Genomic DNA, 22795 nt, shown 5'->3' with positions numbered 1-22795 from the left:
AGGCAGGCGGCTTCATCTCACCACATTTCTCTGTCACCCTGTTTACAAGTCTATGTACCTGTATGTATTGATGTGTGTCCTTTACTGAACTGGTCTCCTCTGTGTGTGTTTGTCCATGCAGGTGATGAACGTGAGCCTGTGGGAGGGGGAGCGGGTGACGTTTGAGGACCTGGGGGGCGGTGAGCCCTCTGTTCTGGCCAACGAGTCTATACTGTTGAAGGGCCTGGTAGTACGCAGCTGGAGCAACCACATCACCATCCAATTCCACAGCCAGAGAGAGACCCAGCCTGGGTCCTTCCTGCTCAGATACCAAGGTAAGACCCGAGGGCAACCAAACACCACAGCACTAGCACAGCCACCAACCAAACACCACAGCACTAACACAGCCACCAACCAAGCACCACAGCACTAACACAGCCACCAACCAAGCACCACAGCACTAGCTCAGCCACCAACCAAACACCACAGCACTAACACAGCCACCAACCAAGCACCACAGCACTAACACAGCCACCAACCAAACACCACAGCACTAGCACAGTCCCCAACCAAACACCACAGCACTAACACAGCCACCAACCAAACACCACAGCACTAGCACAGTCCCCAACCAAGCACCACAGCACTAACACAGCCACCAACCAAACACCACAGCACTAGCACAGTCCCCAACCAAGCACCACAGCACTAACACAGCCACCAACCAAACACCACAGCACTAACACAGCCACCAACCAAGCACCACAGCACTAGCACAGCCACCAACCAAACACCACAGCACTAACACAGCCACCAACCAAGCACCACAGCACTAGCACAGCCACCAACCAAACACCACAGCACTAACACAGCCACCAACCAAGCACCACGCACTAACACAGCCACCAACCAAGCACCACAGCACTAACACAGCCACCAACCAAGCACCACATCACTAACACAGCCACCAACCAAGCACCACAGCACTAACACGGCCACCAACCAAACACCACAGCACTAGCACAGCCACCAACCAAACACCACAGCACTAACACAGCCACCAACCAAGCACCACAGCACTAACACAGCCACCAACCAAACACCACAGCACTAACACAGCCACCAACCAAGCACCACAGCACTAACACAGCCACCAACCAAACACCACAGCACTAACACAGCCACCAACCAAACACCACAGCACTAACACAGCCACCAACCAAACACCACAGCACTAGCACAGCCACCAACCAAACACCACAGTACTAACACAGTCCCCAACCAAACACCACAGCACTAGCACAGCCACCAACCATACACCACAGCACTAGCACAGTCCCCAACCAAGCACCACAGCACTAGCACAGCCACCAACCAAACACCACAGCACTAACACAGTCCCCAACCAAACACCACAGCACTAGCACAGCCACCAACCAAACACCACAGCACTAACACAGTCCCCAACCAAACACCACAGCACTAGCACAGCCACCAACCAAACAACACAGCACATCGACCTAATCAAATACTGCAGAACAACTAACCAAGTTTCAGAATGTGAGTTGCAACCCATATGAAGTGATAATATAGACAGGGCCTGAGAGGTTGAATTCTCCCCTTCCCTTCCCTTCCCTTCCCTCTCCTCTCCTCTCCTCTCCTCTCCTCTCCTCTCCTCTCCTCTCCCTCCCCTCCCCTCCCCTCCCCTCCTCCATTAGCCTCCTCCATTAGCCTCCTCCATTAGCCTCCTCCAGTATACTGGTGCTCACCCTCCCATTATCCCTTGTCAACATAATGTGCTCATGTTAGCCACAAAATGACAACAGCTGTCAATTGGCAGCATAATCAGGTGGGGAAATTGCTGTGATGATGCTCTTCTAATTGTCATTTACCAGAGATTGCAGAAGGAGACTGCATTCAGTTAGGAGCCGTGTTGCTTAGACATGGTGGTAAAATAGAAAAGCTACAAATATTTTTTCCCAGATTCTTTCGTTTTTGTGAGCTAATGAACTGTGGCAGGTTTGTAAATGGGGTAGTGCCATTCTGAACAATGCCTAGATTACAGGTTGAATAAGAATTGCATTTCCCACTTACCCATCCCTCTCTGAATCATGCTATGCCCCCCCCCCCCTCTCTCACACTCTCTCCCTCTCTCTCTCCTTTGTGAGGTGTGTGGGTGGTGTTCACCACCCAGTGAGGGGGACCTTCAGGGCTTTCTGTGGCAGGCTTCTGCTGCTCTATTAAATAACATGGCAATCATATGGCAGGGCACGGAACAGCACCACTGATAATAACTTTCTGCTTCTTTACAAAACTTCCAATTACCTCACACAGTGGTCCCCCCCTCCTCCGCTCCACCTGTTTGATATCCTCTGAGCAGCGCGTCATGCTGATCTGTGCTGGCAATGATGGTGGCCTTTAACTTTGATTATATTTCCCCCTGTCTCTGACGTACAGTATGGTGCATTCTGTTGTGGACAGCGACAGTGGAAATAAAAAACCTAAGGGACAGTAGTTTGACCAAATCTGGCATGTTCATAGACGGAATCTCTCTTCCTTTTATTTTTTCTCTGTCTCTATCTCTCTCTCTCTTTCTCTCTCTCACTCCCTCCCTTCGTCTCTCTAGCAATGTTAATAACTGTTAATAAAAAGAAATATGGTTCTGGGGGCATGCTGAATAATTTGCATATAATTTGGTGACCTTAATCACAAGTGCATTAAATCTCAATGAAACACTGCCTGGAAACAAATTGAGATCCCATTAAATGTAAGTTATGAATCCATCAATCAACTAGTCAGCCATCTTTCTGCATACCTGTGGCAGAACAAGAGTTATCCTACTACACCAAGACAGTGCTTGGTTAGAGGAATTGTTTGCTCAAAATACACATTTTAATGTTTTCCCACATACTTTGGCCATTGCAGGTTTTTTATTTTGGTGTAGGCTACCCATAGGCAACCTATACAAGCTCTGTTTGCGAAGCATTGCTCTTCTAATTACTTTGGAGTCACTTTGAGGACATCATCATGCTTTTAAGCACTTACAACAATGTTCCCTTTTGGCTTCCATACATTTCTGGTCCAAGGATGCAAAAATAATCTATCTGGTATCTTCTGCTCTTTTAATGTGTTCAGAAAGATCTGTAATTTGATATTTTAACACCAAAACATTGATGTCTATGTTAATAAAATGTTATCTCAAAGTAAGCTAAGAGTCTGATTGTCTACCAGGTGACGTAAGCTGGAGATGGAGAGCGGTAACATTTTCATTTATACCCCATGACAGTTTTACATGTATTGAGATGATTGCTCTGATATTACAATCTTTTTGCTCTGCAAGATCACCTTGTCCCGTAATGAGGTGTGGAGAATGTGATCAGACAAGCAGTGAGCAGGAGACTGATGTGTTTTAAAGATGGATGCCGGTCAATCGGAAAGTATCTGTCATTAAATCCTGCATAGTCATCTCCTCTGGCTGAGGTGGCCGGTAATGAAATCAACACTGTCTTCATAGATTATTCCTGGGGCAGATTGATCAAACAGTGAATCTGAGGGAACTAAAGAGCAAATTGTGTTGATCATTGCGGGTGATATAAACATTTGCTCAGTATTTATGAAGCAAACATATATAAATGAGTTCTGTATTGGTATTTTACATTTAAATCGATAACCCTAGGAGAATTGTAATGCTTGCTCTCCTGCCTTGTCTTATCTATTTGTACCTTAAATACCTCTCTCCCTCTCTTTCTTTCTCGTGTCAGGTATATACAATCAGTGGTGGTGTGTATTTCTCTTCATGTACAGAACCAGTCAAAAGTTTGGACACACCGACTCAGTCAAGGTTATTTCTTTCTTTTTATTATTTTCTACATTGTAGAATAATAGTGAAGACATCAAAACTATGAAATAACACATATGGAATCATGTAGTAACCAAAAAAGTGTTAAACAAATCAAAATATATGTTATATCTGAGATTCTTCAAGGTAGCCACCATTTGCCTTGATAACAGCTTTGCACACTCTTGGCATTCTCTCAACCAGCTTCACCAGGAATGCTTTTCAAACCATCTTGAAGGAGTTTCCACATATGCTGAGCACTTATTGGCTGCTTTTTTATTTTTTATTTTATTTTATTTCACCTTTATTTAACCAGGTAGGCCAGTTGAGAACAAGTTCTCATATACAACTGCGACCTGGCCAAGATAAAGCAAAGCTTTGCGACACAAACAACAACACAGAGTTACACATGGAATAAACAAACGTACAGTCAATAACACAATAGGAAAATAAGTATATTTACAGTGTGTGCAAATGGCGTGAGGAGGTAAGGCAATAAATAGGCTATTGTACCGAAGTAATTACAATTTAGCAAATTAACACTGCAGTGATAGATGTGCAGATGATGATGTGCAAGTAGAAATACTGGTGTGCAAAAGAGCAAAAAAGTAAATAAAACAATATGGGGATGAGGTAGGTAGATTGGATGGGCTATTTACAGATGGGCTGTGTACAGCTGCAGCGATCGGTTAGCTGCTCAGATAGCTGATGTTTAAAGTTAGTGAGGGGGATATAAGTCTCCAACTTCAGCGATTTTTGCAATTCGTTCCAGTCATTGGCAGCCAAGAACTGGAAAGGTGGCCAAAGGAGGTGTTGGCTTTGGGGATGACCAGTGAGATATACCTGCTGGAGCGCGTGCTACGGGTGGGTGTTGTTATCGTGACAAGTGAGCTGAGATAAGGTGGAGCTTTACCTAGCAAAGACTTATAGATGACCTGGAGCCAGTGGGTCTGGCGATGAATATGTAGCGAGGGCCAGCTGACGAGAGCATACAGGTTGCAGTGGTGGGTGGTATATGGGGCTTTGGTGACAAAACAGATAGCACTGTGATAGACTGCATCCAGTTTGCTGAGTAGAGTGTTGGAGGCTATTTTGTAAATGACATCGCCGAAGTCGAGGATCGGTAGGATAGTCAGTTTTACGAGGATATGTTTGGCGGCGTGAGTGAAGGATGCTTTGTTGCGAATTAGGAAGCTGATTCTAGATTTAATTTTGTATTGGAGATGTTTAATATGAGTCTGAAAGGAGAGTTTACAGTCTAACCAGACACCTAGGTATTTGAAGTTGTCCACATATTCTAAGTCATAACCGTCCAGAGTAGTGATGCAAGTCGGGCGGGCGGGTGCGGGCAGCGATCGGTTGAAAAACATGAATTTAGTTTTACTAGCGTTTAAGAGCAATTGGAGGCCACGGAAGGAGTGTTGTATGGCATTGAAGGTCGTTTGGAGGTTTGTTAACACAGTGTCCAAAGAAGGGCCAGATGTATACAGAATGGTGTCGTCTGCATAAAGGTTGATAAGGGAATCACCCGCAGCAAGAGCAACATCGTTGATATACAGAGAAATGAGTAGGCCCGAGAATTAAACCCTGTGGTACCCCCATAGAGACTGCCAGAGGTCCGGACAACAGGCCCTCTGATTTGACACACTGAACTCTATCTGAGAAGTAGTTGGTGAACCAGGCGAGGCAGTCATTTGAGAAACCAAGGCTGTTGAGTCTGCTGATAAGAATACGGTGATTGACAGAGTCAAAAGCCTTTGCCAGGTCGATGAAGACGGCTGCACAGTACTGTCTTTTGTCCATGGCGGTTATGATATCGTTTAGTACCTTGATATCGTTTAGCGTGGCTGAGGTGCCCCCCTTTACCAGCTCAGAAACCGGATTGCACAGCGGAGAAGGTACAGTGGGATTCAAAATGGTCAGTGATCTGTTTATTAACTTGGCTTTCGAAGGCTTTAGAAAGGCAGGGCAGGTTGGATATAGGTCTGTAACAGTTTGGGTCTAGAGTGTCACCCGCTTTGAAGTGGGGGATGACTGCGGCAGCTTTCCAATCTTTAGGGATCTCAGATGATACGAAAGAGAGGTTGAACAGACTGGTAATAGGGGTTGCAACAATGGCGGTGGATAATTTTAGAAAGAGAGGGTCCAGATTGTCTAGCCCAGCTGATTTGTACGGGTCCAGGTCTTGCAGCTCTTTAAGAACATCTGTTATTTGGATTTGGGTGAAGGAGAAGCTGGGGAGGCTTGGGCAAGTAGCTGCGGGGGGTGCGGAGCTGTTGGCTTGGGTTGGGGTAGCCAGGAGGAAAGCATGGCTAGCCGAAGAGAAATGCTTATTGAAATTCTCGATTATCGTGGATTTATCAGTGGTGACAGTGTTTCCTAGCCTCTGTGCAGTGGGCAGCTGGGAGGAGGTGCTCTTATTCTCCATGGACTTTACAGTGTCCCAAAACTTTTTGGAGCTTTTCCTCCTCCTTCATGTTTCACATTGGGAACCACATATGCAGAGATCATCTGTTCACCTACTCTGCGTCTCACAAAGACACAGTGGTTGGAACCAAAAATCTCAAATTTGGACTCATCAGACCAAAGGACAGATTTTCACCGGTCTAATGTCCATTTCTCATATTTCTTGTCTCAAGCAAGTCTCTTTTTATTATTGGTGTCCTTTAGTAGTGGTGTCTTTGCAGCAATTCGACCATGAAGGCCTGAGTCACGCAGTTTCCTCTGAACAGTTGATGTTGAGATGAGTCTGTTACTTGAACTCTGTGAAACATTTATTTGGGCTGCAATTTCTGAGGCTGGTAACTCTAATGAACTTATCCTTTGCAGTAAAAGGTAACTCTGGGTCTTCCTTTCCTGTGGCAGTCCTCATGAGAGCCAGCTTCATCATAGTGCTTGATGGTTTTTGTGACTGCACTTTTGCAACTGCACTTTCAAAGTTCTTGAAATGTTTCTGATTGACTGACCATGTCTTAAAGTTATGAAAATATATTTGGATTTCTTTAACAATTGTTTGGTTACTACATGATTCCATATGTGTTATTTCATATTTTTGATGTCTTCATTATTATTCTACAATGTAGAAAATATAAAAAATAAAGAAAAACCCTTGAATGAGTAGGTGTGTCCAAACTTTTGACTGGTACTGTAGTTTGCTCTACTTCATCACACACCATTAGAACTGTATGTTAGTCATCTAGTGTAGAAGGCCAGTTCTGAGAGTCTATTTCTGGCACAGTGTACTGTAGCTCTATTGGCATGGAAACACACTGATGGTTATCAAAGCTTCAGCTGCCATCTCCCATTTGGCCAGCAGTCATAAGAGCAGTAATTGCATGCAGATAGATTTCAAGCAGCAGGTAATGATATGGTATTATCACCATTATCTATCAGTGGAGAGAATCTTTATTTACCAGCTGCTCTGGGACAATCAATGAAAAAAGAGCAAAACAATAATCAAATGGAGGAAAACAATCTCCACACAGATTTTGGATAAAGTTCATCAGTGATCGTGATCAAGACCTTGTTTCAACACTTCCCCTTGGCAGCTGTTTAGTAACAACCTTTCACAGACTTGCGAGAATATGTGATGCTCAACACGAAACTTACCAAAACACTTGTTTCCTTTCCTTGTCTCATTTTCTTTATAACCATTATCTGAGAGCATTGGGGCATCATCATTATTATCATCAAGTGTATTGCCAGGTAGTTAGTAGAAGTTAGACACCAGTGCCGTGCGTGTATACACAAGTTAGATTAGAGGGCAGGCGACAGAAACATGTCCTTCCCCAGGCTCTCCTCACCCTTGGTGACGTCTCACTACTGACAGCCACATCTGTCTGTGTCGTCCCCTCATCTCAGAGCTCCACAGGCTGCCCCCTTGTGTACCACTCCAGCTCCATATCGCTCTCTGTCTCTCACACACTTGTTTATCAGCCCCTCCATCGCTTCCCCACTGAGACAGTGCCTCTGATGGTGCAGAGACTGGGTCAGATCAGTGCCAACCCAAGAACCATCCACACACATACTACATATGCAGTGCATTCGGGAAATATTCAGACCCCTTGACTTTTTTTCCCTCATCAATCTACACACAATATCCCATAATGACAAAGAAAAAAAAGGTTTTTAGAATTGTTTGAAAATGTATTAAAAATAAAAACTGAAATATCACTTTTACTCAGTACTTTGTTGAAGCACCTTTGGCAGTCATTACAGCCTCAAGTCATCTTGGGTATGACGCTACAAGCTTGGCACACCTGTATTAGGGGAGTTTCTCCCATTCTTCTTTGCAGATGCTCTCAAGCTCTGTCAGGTTGGAAGTGGAGCGTCGCTGCACAGCTATTTTCAGGTCTCTCCAGAGATGTTCGATTGGGTTCAAGTCCGGGCTCTGGCTAGGCCACTCAAGGACATTCAGAGACTTGTCCTAAAGCCACTCCTGTGTCGTCTTGGCTGTGTGCTTAGGGTTGTTGTCTTGTTGGAAGGTGAACCTTCGCCCCAGTCTGAGGTCCTGAGCGCTCTGGAGCAGGTTTTCATTAAAGATCTCTCTGTACTTTGCTCCGTCTTTCCCTCGATCTTTCCCTCGATCCTGACTAGTCTCCCAGTCCCTACCACTGAAAAACATCCCCACAGCATGAATCTGCCAACACCATGCTTCACCCTAGGGATGGTGCCAGGTTTCCTCCAGACGTGACGCTTGACATCCAGGCAAAAGAGTTCAATCTTGGTTTCATCAGACCAGAGAGTCCTTTAGATGCCTTTTGGCAAGCTCCAAGCGGGCTGTCGTGTGTCTTTTACTGCGGAGTGGCTTCGTCTGGCCACTCTGGTGGAGTGCTGCAGAGATGGTTGTCCTTTTGAAAGGCTCTCCCATCTCCACAGAGAAGCTTTGGAGCTCTGTCCGAGTGACCGATCAGTTTCTTGATCACCTCCCCAACCAAGGCCCTTCTCCCCCGATAGCTCAGTTTGTTCGGGCAGCCAGCTCTAGGAAGAATCTTGGTGGTTCCAAACTTCTTCCATTTAAGAATGATGGAGGCCACTGTGTTCTTGGGGACCTTCAATGCTTTTTTGGTACCCTTCCCCAGATCTTTGCCTCAATACAATCCTGTCTCGGAGCTCTACGGACAATTCCTTCAACCTCATGGTTTGTTTTTTTGCTCTGACTTGCACTCTCAACTGTGGGACCTTATATAAACAGGTGTGTGCTTTCCAAATCATGTCTAATCAATTGCCACAGGTGGACTTAAATCAAGTTGTAGAAACATCAAGGATGATCAATGGAAACAGGATGCACCGGAGCGCAATTTGAGTCTTATAGCAAAGGGTCTGAATACTTATGTAAATAACGTATTTCTGTTTTTTATTTTTAATACATTTTCTAAAATGTCTAAACCTGTTTTCACTTGGTCATTATGGGGTATTGTGTGTAAGTTGATGAGGAAAAAAAATATTTCATCAATTTTAGAATTAGGCCGTAAGAAAATGTGGAAAATGGGAAGGGGTCTAAATACATTTACATTTACATTTAAGTCATTTAGCAGACGCTCTTATCCAGAGTGACTTACAAATTGGTGGATTCACCTTATGATATCCAGTGGAACAAATACTTTCTGAATGCTCTGTACAGTGTATGGATTTCGCATTAAATAACACAGATCTCATTTTCTGATTGAAAATGAATGTGACTGTAGCCCAGACAGATCAGATCAGTATTACCAGTATAGCTTGTGCGATTTAATGTGGAAAACAATATTTGTATCACCCTTCACTCTCCCCTACATCACATTCTCCCATGTTTCTTAGTCTCTTGCCAAATGCTGCTGTTAGTCTGCCTGCCTGGCATTAGGTCTCTGCTGCCTCTCCTTTCAACAAATACATCTAAATGATTCCACAGATGAAATATGGAGAAGGGCGGAGTGCTTGCCAAATTGGTCAATAGTGACTTAACTCAGCTTAGAAATTTCTGCCCAATTTCAGCGATACAGTGGTTATAGTTTTGGCACGCCCTCTAAGGGCATGTAAGATTAGACGACACAGTTTTCATAAATATTGTAATTAGTTTGAACCAACTATCTCTGCTAACAGATCAATGTAAAAGAAATCACTGTAATTCAGAACAAACCGTGAAGCTTCCAACAATTGACAAGATGCTCACAGCAATCTTCCATAGAAAATGTGGGTCCTGAGACAAAACCAGTTGAGAACCTCTCTAGAAGATTAAAGGTTAAAAATGGACCCTTTTCAATAAGTACAAGGCCTTCAGGTCCAGACTCCATTGCTATTGAACCCTGAATAGCAGTGTCGATGCAGAACCATAATGATTGTATTGATGATTACTTGTGGTGGAGTAGGGAATTCATTGTAGTGTATATGATTAGAACTGTAAAGTATTGTATGAACAGGAGAGCATTTTAGATTGACATGAGTCAGTAGCAGAGATGTGGCTGATGTGGCTGATGTGTGAGTGGTGACAGAGAGAGCAGTGGGATTGAATTGGAGTGTATCTCTGTCAAACTCCTTCGTCCCTTGTGGCCGTCTTCAGACACACTTCACATCACAGCCACCAGGCATGCAGTACGTTAGACAAGCGTCCTCCGACACCCTGTCAGACAAACGTCAGAAATGCTGCCACTGAACGACGCAAGATTAAGACCCACTGACCCTCAACACTACTCCTCATCCTCCTCCTCTTCTGATCTTTGTACTTTTGTCTAGTCAGCCTCCTCCTCTCCCTCTCCCTCTCTCTCCCTCTCTTTCTCTCTACTTTTCCACTGTCTGGTAACCTACCAGTCTGGTTGATAATCATTCTCTTGTAGAAAGAACCCCATGTTTCACTTAATCCTTTTTTAATGAAAACCATTAAAGTGGTGGCAAATTGATTTCAAACTTCCACTGATATAATGATCTTCTTAAAATTCACTTTGTCCTCGCCCAGTTAACAGTGATCCATCTCATTATTCAACTATTGTTGAGAAGTAATTACAGCTAGAGGATTTCATTTTAACTTAATTGCAGAACAGAATAGATTCTTACTAAATTCAGTTACCAACACATTAGTATTTGATAAGAAGGGAAATAGCATGGAATGCAATGGCAGCAAACAGAATTAAGTATTCTAAACAGCCGGTCAAGCATAAACAAGGCAAGGACTGATAAGAACCAAACCCTGCTTAACAGCAATAAACTGGGCTTGTCTGTGAATAAACAGCAGTGTAATTATGAATGAACTACCGTTAGGATTATTAAAGTAATTTTGTTTTGTTTTGTAAGGTAAAAAAAGTACCATCAAACTGCTGACTCTATAGCTCTAATGTGTAAGGTACCTATAAAATATAACAAAAATAAGCAAAAGAGTCACAGAGAAAAGTTAATGGGAATGTGTGTCATTGCAGTTCCCTATCAGGGTTGATTAACAGGCCATGTGCATCCTGATTCTGGTCTACAGATTTCCACAGCAGAGCAGAAGTGAAGACATTAACATGTCAGCCACGCATTATTATGCCTAGCATAATCACCACCCCACTCAGAGAGGTAGCATGACCGATTCTCCTCTACTGCCTTTCATGTGTTTGCATCCTAATGATTCTGTCCCCACAGATTAGTCTGTGATGATGGGATGTTTTAAGTCTATTAGTGATAGTGAACCATCCAGGCCACCTCAGAATAACCCAAACCTGCGGCTAATCATCCAGCTAATCTTAAAATAAGACAAATTTAGGGCTAATTTGGTTACTTTTTCTGTGTAAGACTTTGGTAGATGCCCAGTGAGCGTGGGTTCAATCAAACCCCAAAATTTCACAGAACCACACCATCCATGTGTCCAGTCAGTCTGTATTTCAGTCATTCCAAGTGAACCTCCTGAAGGTTTGCTGTACTTGGGCCTTTCCCTCTCTCTCTTCAGGCCTTTTCTTTATAGACCCCACATCACAATCTCATTAGCATTAGCAAAGCCATATAAAAACTGAGGACCATGGGTTTTTAACTGCAATGGCAACCAATAGTCTATTCACTTTTAATGAAGTTATTATATTTGCTGGCAGTTAGCTCCTATAGCAACTTCATGGTGCTCTGCTGTAGTGAGACATTTCATGGATTCATATTATTACACCATTCGCCCGTTACCGAGAGAGCATCACAGCATGCTGTAAATTTAATGAAGCAAGAGCTTTCTGTTGCCTTTGTGCTTTAGGCACCTGAGGTTTGAGTGGGAACAGGAGGTGTGTGGGTTGCTACTGTAGTATTTCCATGGGAAAGAGGTAGACTTGTGTGTCTATGAAGTCTCTGTTTCTTTGTTTTCATGTCTGAATGACAAACCAGGCTACAACGTAACACGGAACCCAAACCAGCTGCGCACGTCATCGCGCGCCATCGTGCATAAATGTATTTTGTCCCCCCACATCAAACGCGATCACGACACGCAAGTTAAAATATCAAAACAAATTCTGAACCAATTATATTAATTTGGGGACAGGTCAAAAAGCATTAAACATTAATGGCAATTTAGCTAGCTAGCTTGCATTTGCTAGTTAATTTGTCTTATTTAGCTAGCTTACTGTTGCTAGCTAATTTGTCCTGGGAATTAAACATTGAGTTGTTATTTTGCCTGAAATGCACAAGGTTCTCTACTCCACCAATTAATGCACACATAAAACGGTCAACCGAATCGTTTCTAGTCATCTCTCCTCCTTCCAGGCTTTTTCTTCTCTTGACTTTATATTGCGATTGGCAACTTTCAGAAATTAGATGCATTACCAGCACTGACCTCGTTTGTCTTTCAGTCACCCAAGTAGGTATAACCAATGAGGAGATGGCACATGGGTACCTGCTTCTATAAACCAATGAGGAGATGGGAGAGGCAGGACTTGCAGCGCGATCTGCGTCAGAAATAGAACTGACTTATATTTTAGCCCTTGGCAACGCAGACGCTCATTGGCGCACGCGTGCAGTGTGGGTGCAATAATTGAATAACATGTATGTCTAAATTTATTTTGCAACACGAGCGGTGTAGTTAGCCTGTTAGACGTAAGAGTATGAAGCTATGAAATCAGAAAAAAATGATTTCTGTTGGTGTCTAAAACTTCTGTCCGCTCTTTAACATGATTTTAAGTGTACATAAATATGGTACACTATTTCCCAAAATGGGAATATGGCATAGAAATGCATGCCATTTGCCAGGTAAATTAAATGTCATTCTCGCAGGTGTTTTCTCCTTTCCATGATGGGCTGCAGGACGCCCCTTCCACACCACCACATCTTGCATATCCCGTAGGGGTCTTCGGACACACAGTCACAGGTCTGAAAGGTAATTTTATCCTTCCTTTGCTCTCGCTGCTCCGTGGGGTTAATGTGAGGCAGTGTTTAATCCAATCTAAACACTGAACAGATTTCCCATATGCCCCTGTCTTCTCTCCACAGTGACCCTGTCACACATGGTTTTTGTCAATGAGGCCTGATGAGCCTGGCTGCAAATGAATCCCCTCTGTGTTTCATAATTAATGCCCATGGATGGTGTGGAGGAGGATGCATCTTCCATTAGGTCATGTAAAATACAGGAGTTTTAATAGACCATTAGTCTCTGTTAGCGAGTTAGCGCTTCAGCGTTATAAAATGTTCTAATATTTATACTTGAACTTAGTCGTAAGATCATTCCCGACAGTGTGCTTACGTTGGATTCATAAAAGATACTGAGCATAAAAAACCTTGCTTACGCAGGTTCTAAGAGGCCCATTTGTAACTTATACAGCTGTGATCTATAAATCTCAAATTAACTTAAAATTGACGGCACCTGAACGTGCCTTACAATCAACGATTTCCCCTTATAGAATGCTAGCACAAATGAGGGTTTAGTCAGGAATAACCATGGACCAAAAGAGAAAAGCAAACTTGTGGCAGGATGCAGCTGAATGATGGCTGTGATATACCCGACCTGTCACTCATTCCCTCTGGGATGTCCCAGTAGCGAGGAATCCCAGAGTGGACAGTACTTGGACATATACAGGTATGGCATGATTACAGCGTGTCTTCCTTTCCAGATTAGGGGCTAAATCCGAGCACAAATCTAACAGGACATGTATTGGGAGACGATAGTGATTTATAAACAATGGATCATCATGTGCAAAAAAGTCATTTGAAGAAAGTCTTTGAAAAGTCTCTCTCTTCTACAAGCTCGGTTTCAATGTCTTCCAATAAGGCAACAACAGCCATGGTTACTTTTTTCTAATTTGACACACTATTTATAGGACATCACATCCTGTTTTTAATTCAAAACACCTTGCGTCTGGTAATTTATTCCTCACACCTACAATTTATCATTCCTAACAAATTGTTCATAAAGCTAATGCAAAGTTCACCACAGGCTTGGATACATATGCGTCCCAAACTGCAATACCCCTACATAACTAGCAGGAAAATCACTTACGTCAAGTCTAGACTTTGCGCAGAGATAAGATTATTTCCACGTCAAAGTAAGGTTTTATAAATAACTACTTATATGTGGTTTTCTGCGTAAGTCAGACTTAAGATCAAAATTTATCATAAGTCCGTTTTAAAAATGAGGCCCCAGACCTCTCTCTGATTGCAGGCAGAGTGAAATTTACATTTACATTTTACATTTTAGCCATTTAGCAGACGCTCTTATCCAGAGCGACTTACAAATTGGTGCATTCACCTATAATATCCAGTGGAACAACCACTTTACAATAGTGCATCTAAATCTTTTAAGGGGGGGGGTTAGAAGGATTACCTTATCCTAACCCAGGTATTCCTTGAAGAGGTGGGGTTTCAGGTGTCTCCGGAAGGTGGTGATTGACTCCGCTGTCCTGGCGTCGTGAGGGAGCTTGTTCCACCATTGGGGTGCCAGAGCAGCGAACAGTTTTGACTGGGCTGAGCGGGAACTGTGCTTCCTCAGAGGTAGGGAGGCGAGCAGGCCAGAGGTGGATGAACGGAGTGCCCTTGTTTGGGTGTAGGGCCTGATCAGAGCCTGAAGGTACGGAGGTGCCGTTCCCCTAACAGCTCCGTAGGCAAGCACCATGGTCTTGTAGCGGATGCGAGCTTCGACTGGAAGCCAGTGGAGAGAGCGGAGGAGCGGGGTGGCGTGAGAGAACTTGGGAAGGTTGAACACCAGACGGGCTGCGGCGTTCTGGATGAGTTGTAGGGGTTTAATGGCACAGGCAGGGAGCCCAGCCAACAGCGAGTTGCAGTAATCCAGACGGGAGATGACAAGTGCCTGGATTAGGACCTGCGCCGCTTCCTGTGTGAGGCAGGGTCGTACTCTGCGAATGTTGTAGAGCATGAACCTACAGGATCGGGTCACCGCCTTGATGTTGGTGGGGGACTGCGGTAACCTCTGTAATGGCAAACTACCACCTGTTCTGCATTTCTTCTGTGCTACGAAATGAGAGTGTGTTTGGAATCAGTAATAAGACTGGGTGCTTAGCAGCATCTTCAGCGTTTGGTTTGGTTGGGTGAACACGGATTGTGAACATGTTTAAGTTCTGGCAGAGCAGGTACCTGAGGAGGAAAAACTAGCCTGAGAATTCTGCTAACACATCATTACAACTAGGCTGTGAGAAGGTTGGTAATGTCTTTACCTAGTCACTAGTTTACTAATTCACTGGCCTTGTAGTTAGAGTGTATTCCCTGGGATTGGAAGGTTGTGAGTTCAAAACCTGGCTGAGTCATACCAAAGACTGTAAAAGAATGGGACCTGATGCATCTTGACTTTGGCACTCAGCATTAAGGAGATAGTGTTGATTGGGGGTAAGGCCCTGTGATAGACTAGCATCCTGTCCAGCGGGGGTACTTGTACATCATGCTGCCTCACGCTACAGAAACAGGAGCTAGGTGCCTGCCCTATGAGCTGTTCTGGCTTGTACAAGCCGAGAGCCTGGGACTATGAGGTTCTATCTGCATTTTTTGTCAAAATTGAGTTAATGACATATCCTTGTTCTGTTCAAGGTGTAGTATATAGTACTCTAAATACCCCAATTCATGTTGTTAAGTTCAAAAGAATACAAGATAAAAATTGCTGACACCATTCAAACCAATGAGAGTTCAGAACTTTAAATCCAATTATGTCAGAAGCATATTTTTACAGATAGAACCTTATAGTCCAAAGCTCTCGTAGTGACAAAGTTTTACAGACAACACTGTAAAGTCACAATTCTGGAAAAACATGGTGACGTTTTTTTGGCTATATTTGGTTCCTCTGTCCCTGTGTGGTGTCCTAAATGTGGACTGAGCTCTACAGCCCGGTGTGCACCCTATCATATCTCTCTGGGGGGAGTTGAGGGCCTCTCAGAATATAAAAATGGCCATTGAATCTGCTAGTGCTACTTAGCCGCCAGCTAATCTCCCAAGCCAGTTGTTCCAACGGCATCGTTACCAGTCTGAACCCATCTCATTTTATGGCCTCTATAACACAGTAGGAGGAGAAGGCTTTGGAGACAGTGGAGAGGAGGAGGCTGGCTGCCAGTGTAATTTAGTACCTGGAGGATCAGCTCACATTAGGCCAGCCTCCAGTGCACCCTCTTTATTAGTCTAATTGAAACAGAAACGGCGGGGTGATAATGCTATAACAACACCCCCATGCCTTCGCCCCTGAGCCAGAACCCGCTGCGCTGATACGCCCGCCGCAGCTTGCAATAAACCATAAATAAAATGGATAGCAGAGGGGACTGGGCCATGCTCATTGGCTCATTGACTCCGAGGGGCGCTTTTAGCTTTCATATCGCATGCACTAGAAAGATTAGACAGCAGTCAGCAGCAGGCCTCTTCTCTATCTCTGCATGGCCCAATCTTTCTGGCCTTTTATCGACATTGCTTTTTAAGTGGGGGAAGACCCAGCCAGTAAGGCCAAAGACGATAGACCTGGACCCAAGTTTTACACTCAGAGGAGTTCCTGTGAAACGCAGTGTGACTTAAACCAAATGTTCTGAACTGTACAGTATGTGTCATCATCTCCTCTATGGTACCCTGTTACAGGCATCATCTCCTCTATGGTACCCTGTTACAGGCATCATCTCCTCTATGGTACCCCGTTACAGGCATCATCTCCTCTATGGTACCCTGTTACAGGCATCATCTCCTCTATGGGTACCCTGTTACAGGCATCATCTCCTCTATGGTACCCTGTTACAGGCATCATCTCCTCTATGGTACCCTGTTACAGGCATCATCTCCTCTATGGTACCCTGTTACAGGCATCATCTCCTCTATGGTACCCTGTTACAGGCATCATCTCCTCTATGGTACCCTGTTACAGGCATCATCTCCTCTATGGTACCCTGTTACAGGCATCATCTCCTCTATGGTACCCTGTTACAGGCATCATCTCCTCTATGGTACCCTGTTACAGGCATCATCTCCTCTATGGTACCCTGTTACAGGCATCATCTCCTCTATGGTACCCTGTTACAGGCATCATCTCCTCTATGGGTACCCTGTTACAGGCATCATCTCCTCTATGGTACCCTGTTACAGGCATCATCTCCTCTATGGTACCCTGTTACAGGCATCATCTCCTCTATGGTACCCTGTTACAGGCATCATCTCCTCTATGGTACCCTGTTACAGGCATCATCTCCTCTATGGTACCCTGTTACAGGCATCATCTCCTCTATGGTACCCTGTTACAGGCATCATCTCCTCTATGGGTACCCTGTTACAGGCATCATCTCCTCTATGGTACCCTGTTACAGGCATCATCTCCTCTATGGTACCCTGTTACAGGCATCATCTCCTCTATGGGTACCCTGTTACAGGCATCATCTCCTCTATGGGTACCCTGTTACAGGATCATCTCCTCTATGGTACCCTGTTACAGGCATCATCTCCTCTATGGGTGCCCTGTTACAGGCAGTCATCTCCTCTATGGTACCCTGTTACAGGCATCATCTCCTCTATGGGTACCCTGTTACAGGCATCATCTCCTCTATGGTACCCTGTTACAGGAGTCATCTCCTCTATGGTACCCTGTTACAGGAGTCATCTCCTCTATGGTACCCTGTTACAGGCATCATCTCCTCTATGGTACCCTGTTACAGGCATCATCTCCTCTATGGGTACCCTGTTACAGGCATCATCTCCTCTATGGGTACCCTGTTACAGGCATCATCTCCTCTATGGGTACCCTGTTACAGGCATCATCTCCTCTATGGTACCCTGTTACAGGCATCATCTCCTCTATGGTACCCTGTTACAGGCATCATCTCCTCTATGGGTGCCCTGTTACAGGCATCATCTCCTCTATGGTACCCTGTTACAGGCATCATCTCCTCTATGGGTACCCTGTTACAGGCATCATCTCCTCTATGGTACCCTGTTACAGGCATCATCTCCTCTATGGTACCCTGTTACAGGCATCATCTCCTCTATGGTACCCTGTTACAGGCATCATCTCCTCTATGGGTACCCTGTTACAGGCATCATCTCCTCTATGGGTACCCTGTTACAGGCATCATCTCCTCTATGGGTACCCTGTTACAGGCATCATCTCCTCTATGGTACCCTGTTACAGGCATCATCTCCTCTATGGGTACCCTGTTACAGGCATCATCTCCTCTATGCTACCCTGTTACAGGCATCATCTCCTCTATCGGTACCCTGTTACAGGCATCATCTCCTCTATGGTACCCTGTTACAGGCATCATCTCCTCTATGGTACCCTGTTACAGGCATCATCTCCTCTATGGTACCCTGTTACAGGCATCATCTCCTCTATGGTACCCTGTTACAGGCATCATCTCCTCTATCGTACCCTGTTACAGGCATCATCTCCTCTATGGGTACCCTGTTACAGGCATCATCTCCTCTATGGGTACCCTGTTACAGGCATCATCTCCTCTATCGTACCCTGTTACAGGCATCATCTCCTCTATTGTACACTGTTACAGGCATCATCTCCTCTATGGGTACCCCGTTACAGGCATCATCTCCTCTATGGGTACCCCGTTACAGGCATCATCTCCTCTATGGGTACCCCGTTACAGGCATCATCTCCTCTATGGGTACCCTGTTACAGGCATCATCTCCTCTATGGGTACCCTGTTACAGGCATCATCTCCTCTATGGTACCCTGTTACAGGCATCATCTCCTCTATGGGTACCCTGTTACAGGCATCATCTCCTCTATGGGTACCCTGTTACAGGCATCATCTCCTCTATGGTACCCTGTTACAGGCATCATCTCCTCTATCGTACCCTGTTACAGGCATCATCTCCTCTATGGGTACCCTGTTACAGGCATCATCTCCTCTATCGTACCCTGTTACAGGCATCATCTCCTCTATCGTACACTGTTACAGGCATCATCTCCTCTATGGGTACCCTGTTACAGGCATCATCTCCTCTATGGTACACTGTTACAGGCATCATCTCCTCTATGGGTACCCTGTTACAGGCATCATCTCCTCTATGGTACCCTGTTACAGGCATCATCTCCTCTATGGGTACCCTGTTACAGGCATCATCTCCTCTATGGTACCCTGTTACAGGCATCATCTCCTCTATTGTACACTGTTACAGGCATCATCTCCTCTATTGTACACTGTTACAGGCATCATCTCCTCTATGGGTACCCCGTTACAGGAGTCATCTCCTCTATGGCAGGTAGCCTAGCGGTTAAGAGTGTTGGGCCAGAAACCGAAAGGTTGTTGGTTCTAATCCCAGAGCCGACTAGCTGAAAAACATCTGTCAGTGTGCCCTTGAGCAAGGCAGTTAACCCTAATTGCTCCTGTAACTCGCTCTAGATAAGAGCGTCTGCTAAATTACAAAAATGTACCTTGTTATTGGCTTATTAGTGTCACCTGCTAAAACCACTAGCTATATCAACATCTCTCTGCTTAGTGAAAACACTCCTGGTTGTCGGGTGACACACCTCCCCCTTGGACACAGAAACATGTCAGACAGAGAGAAATTTCCTTAGAGAAATCCTGTACCCAGCTCACCACAACACCACAGGGTTTTCATTTCTAGGAGGAAATATTTGGGGTTGGACAACAACATAAGAGTTGGTTAAGTTAAAAGCCACTTTGGCTAAAATAAGAAAATGATATAATATTGTACTTTGAGACAGGAAAAAGAGACAGTTGCAAGGCTATTTGTCTTTGAGAAAAGACCATAATAACGCTGCTGTGATGACACTTTTATCTTGTATTTAAAACTGAAGTTCACGGAGTAGATGAGAGACCGGTAAGCCTGGATATTTACTGCTGAGACTGACGCTAATAACACCTAGCTGGGTGAATGATGATAGAAGATGGTTTCGGAAGTCATCACTGGTGACTAGATAAATACTAGTCTGAATACTGCTCTAATAGGAAACACAGTCAGACGCCTGCTGGTTCTCTTATCTCTATGTGTGCTTGAGGAATCCCAGAGCGAAGCAAACATCTTCCTGAGTGTGTGTGTGTGTGGTTGACAGGGCTGAGCCAGGTCAATGGATATGATTTATCACCCTATTTAAGCCCTGTACATCAGTGAAAGCTGGTGGCATGAGCCTGTCCTCTTCTAGCTCCTCCGACCAGCCTCCACTGCTGTAATATTTTCTCTACTGAGGAGAGGCAACGTCTCCTTGAGACAGAATCAATGGTGGAGTGCTGCACTGCCTTCCAACAGGCTAACAATGAAGCTGCAACAATTACAGTCAGACACACAGCCTGGAACGAAGTCCACACATATCTCTGTAAATAGCTGGGGATGAGAGGAAAAACACTAACAGTTTTTGTTAAAGATCCACTTGTGGGTTATTCTTGGTATACAGACAGGACAGAACCCTATTACATGTTCACAGATTGAAAAAAAACAAAAAAACAGTAGCGTGATTGATCTAGGTCCCTCAGTGGGTATTCAGCCAAGCAATGCATTCTGTTGAGCATGATACGCATTAGGAAGTAATACTGTATGTGTGTGTAGTGTGTCATGAATGTACCTGTATGGAGAGGCAGAGAGGAGGGCAGATGGCCTGTTTTATGGCCTCCATTAGGTATATGATCAGACCAATCCATCATCCTGAGACACTAAGGTTATGCTCTGGAATAACACAGGTCTTATAGACATGTACTGTACTCTGGTAGGATAGGGTCTATGACCTGTCAGTGTTCATTCTCACACCTCTCTCTATATATACACGTTAGGTTTGGTTCCCCTCCCTCTAAAAGGCTTTATGATGAACAAGAAAGTGTTTTCTGTAGTTACACTTTTATTTTGAGTCAGCGTGGATGCTGTTTACTCGCAGTTTGTGTCCAACTCTCATTCTCGCTCTCATCCTCCCTCTCCCCCCTCCCTGTCTCTCTCTCTCTTCTCCTCCCCTCCCTCACTCTCTCTCTGTCTCTTCTCCACCCTCTCCCCCCTCCCTGTCTCTCTCTCTCTTCTCCTCCCCTCCCTCACTCTCTCTCTGTCTCTTCTCCACCCTCTCCCCCCTCCCTCTCTCTTGTCCCACAGCCTTTGTGTTGAGCTGTACCTTTCCCCAGCGGCCGGCCTGTGGGGATGTGTCTGTGAGCAGCCTCCACTCTGGGGGAGAGGCCTACTTCTACTGTCTGACTGGGTACCAGCTGCAGGGAACCAACACACTGACCTGCCTCAACGCCAGCACCCCCTACTGGAGCGGCACGGAGCCGCAGTGCCGCGGTGAGGGCTGGGTGCAGCTTGCTACATACCTCCCACCCCAAATACCACAATGGGACCAGTAGACCTTGCTATGCACATATACTTTCTCCACAGTTATTGAACATATTAATAGACACAAACACTTTTCCCTTCTCAATCCTTATCAAATAGCATTTCAAAAACGAATTCACATGTGATTTGTCCTGTAACTATTCCTACCAGGGCATCAACACAGTTCTTCCCTCTGCAACAAGTGAGGCGTGTAACCACAGGAATACGCTGTCCTCGCTGGAGCAATTAGACTCCACTAGAATGATCTCACACACACTCAGCTTGGTGTTGCTCAAAAGTTAATTGGGGTTTAATCATTGTGAGCTGCAGTGTCTGTTGCACTGGGGTGGTGAATGTTAAACAGCCAGCCCTATTCAGTCAGGCCTCTCCTAGGAAGTTAAGCTTTAAGTCAAACAAGACACGTTTTTGTTGTTGTTCTCAGCCGAACCAAGGACTGCGTCATATTTTCTCTTCCAAGAAGTTCACCTCTTGAGTCTGCTTGTATTCGTCTTGCATAACAAGCACAGATTCAGACAGGGTTCAATCCCTGGTGGAGGAACGTTTAGAAGCAGACAGTTTAGATGCAGGATCTCATTTTGCTACTCAGATGAGCACCAGTGATGAATCGTGAGTGAATGTTTTAGTCCTGGGTTGGAACAATGGGTCTCTACATTGTTTTAACATTGAATGGAGAGCAGGGAGGCTCCCTCCTTGCGTTGGGCATCGTCAAGGCATAGTTTAGAAAATGTGTGGAGAGAGTATAAGGATTCTCTCGCCTACCATTTATACAGTGTGTGTGTGTGTGTGTGTGGGGGGGGCGGGGTATGATTACTGATGGCAGGGCAGAGTGCCACAGAGCAGGTTAAGGCTGCTGCTCTGCTTTAATTAAGCCTTGTGTCTACCTAGCTTACCTTCACCTCGTCTGTTGTACACTGTTACCAATACCAGACCCACTCTCTCTTTTATTTATTTACACAAGCTCAAAGCTTGCTCTTACTCACCACCTCGACTCATTGTGTTCTCCGGATTTATCTCTAGTCATGGTTTCCCAGGGTACAGTATTCTCTGTCGTTACACATTCTGTTTGACTGAGATTTAAGCAAATGTTTTTCCCAGACTAAAATATGTCTCTCTTCCTCCTCCTCCCATTCCACCCTTCTCCTTTCCTCTCCTCCCATCCCATCCTTCTTCTCTTCTGTCCTCTCCTCCCATCCCACCCTTCTTCTCTTCTGTCCTCTCCACCCATCCCATCCTTCTTCTCTCCTCTCCTACCATCCTTCTTCTCTCCCTCCTCCTCCCATTCCATCCTTCTTCTCTTCTCTCCTC

The 22795-nt window shown here is 44.9% G+C and overlaps 1 protein-coding gene across 2 annotated transcripts in view; it reads left to right on the top strand.

Annotated features, from left to right (window-relative positions):
- Positions 1 to 22795, top strand: part of LOC106581239 (seizure protein 6 homolog) — a 207764-nt gene that overhangs the window by 163382 nt on the left and 21587 nt on the right. For both annotated transcript variants that reach the window (XM_082966698.1, XM_082966697.1), the window contains exons 4-5: positions 122 to 314; positions 21254 to 21439. In XM_082966698.1, the coding sequence (XP_082822824.1) occupies positions 122 to 314; positions 21254 to 21439 (379 nt within the window). The remainder of the gene's footprint in view (positions 1 to 121; positions 315 to 21253; positions 21440 to 22795) is intronic.

Source organism: Salmo salar, chromosome 20, assembly GCF_965601325.2.
Source record: "Salmo salar chromosome 20, fSalSal1, whole genome shotgun sequence".
Taxonomy (NCBI): Eukaryota; Metazoa; Chordata; class Actinopteri; order Salmoniformes; family Salmonidae; genus Salmo; species Salmo salar.
The sequence above is the reverse complement of the archived record's forward strand: the minus strand, read 5'-3'. Positions and strand labels throughout refer to the sequence as shown.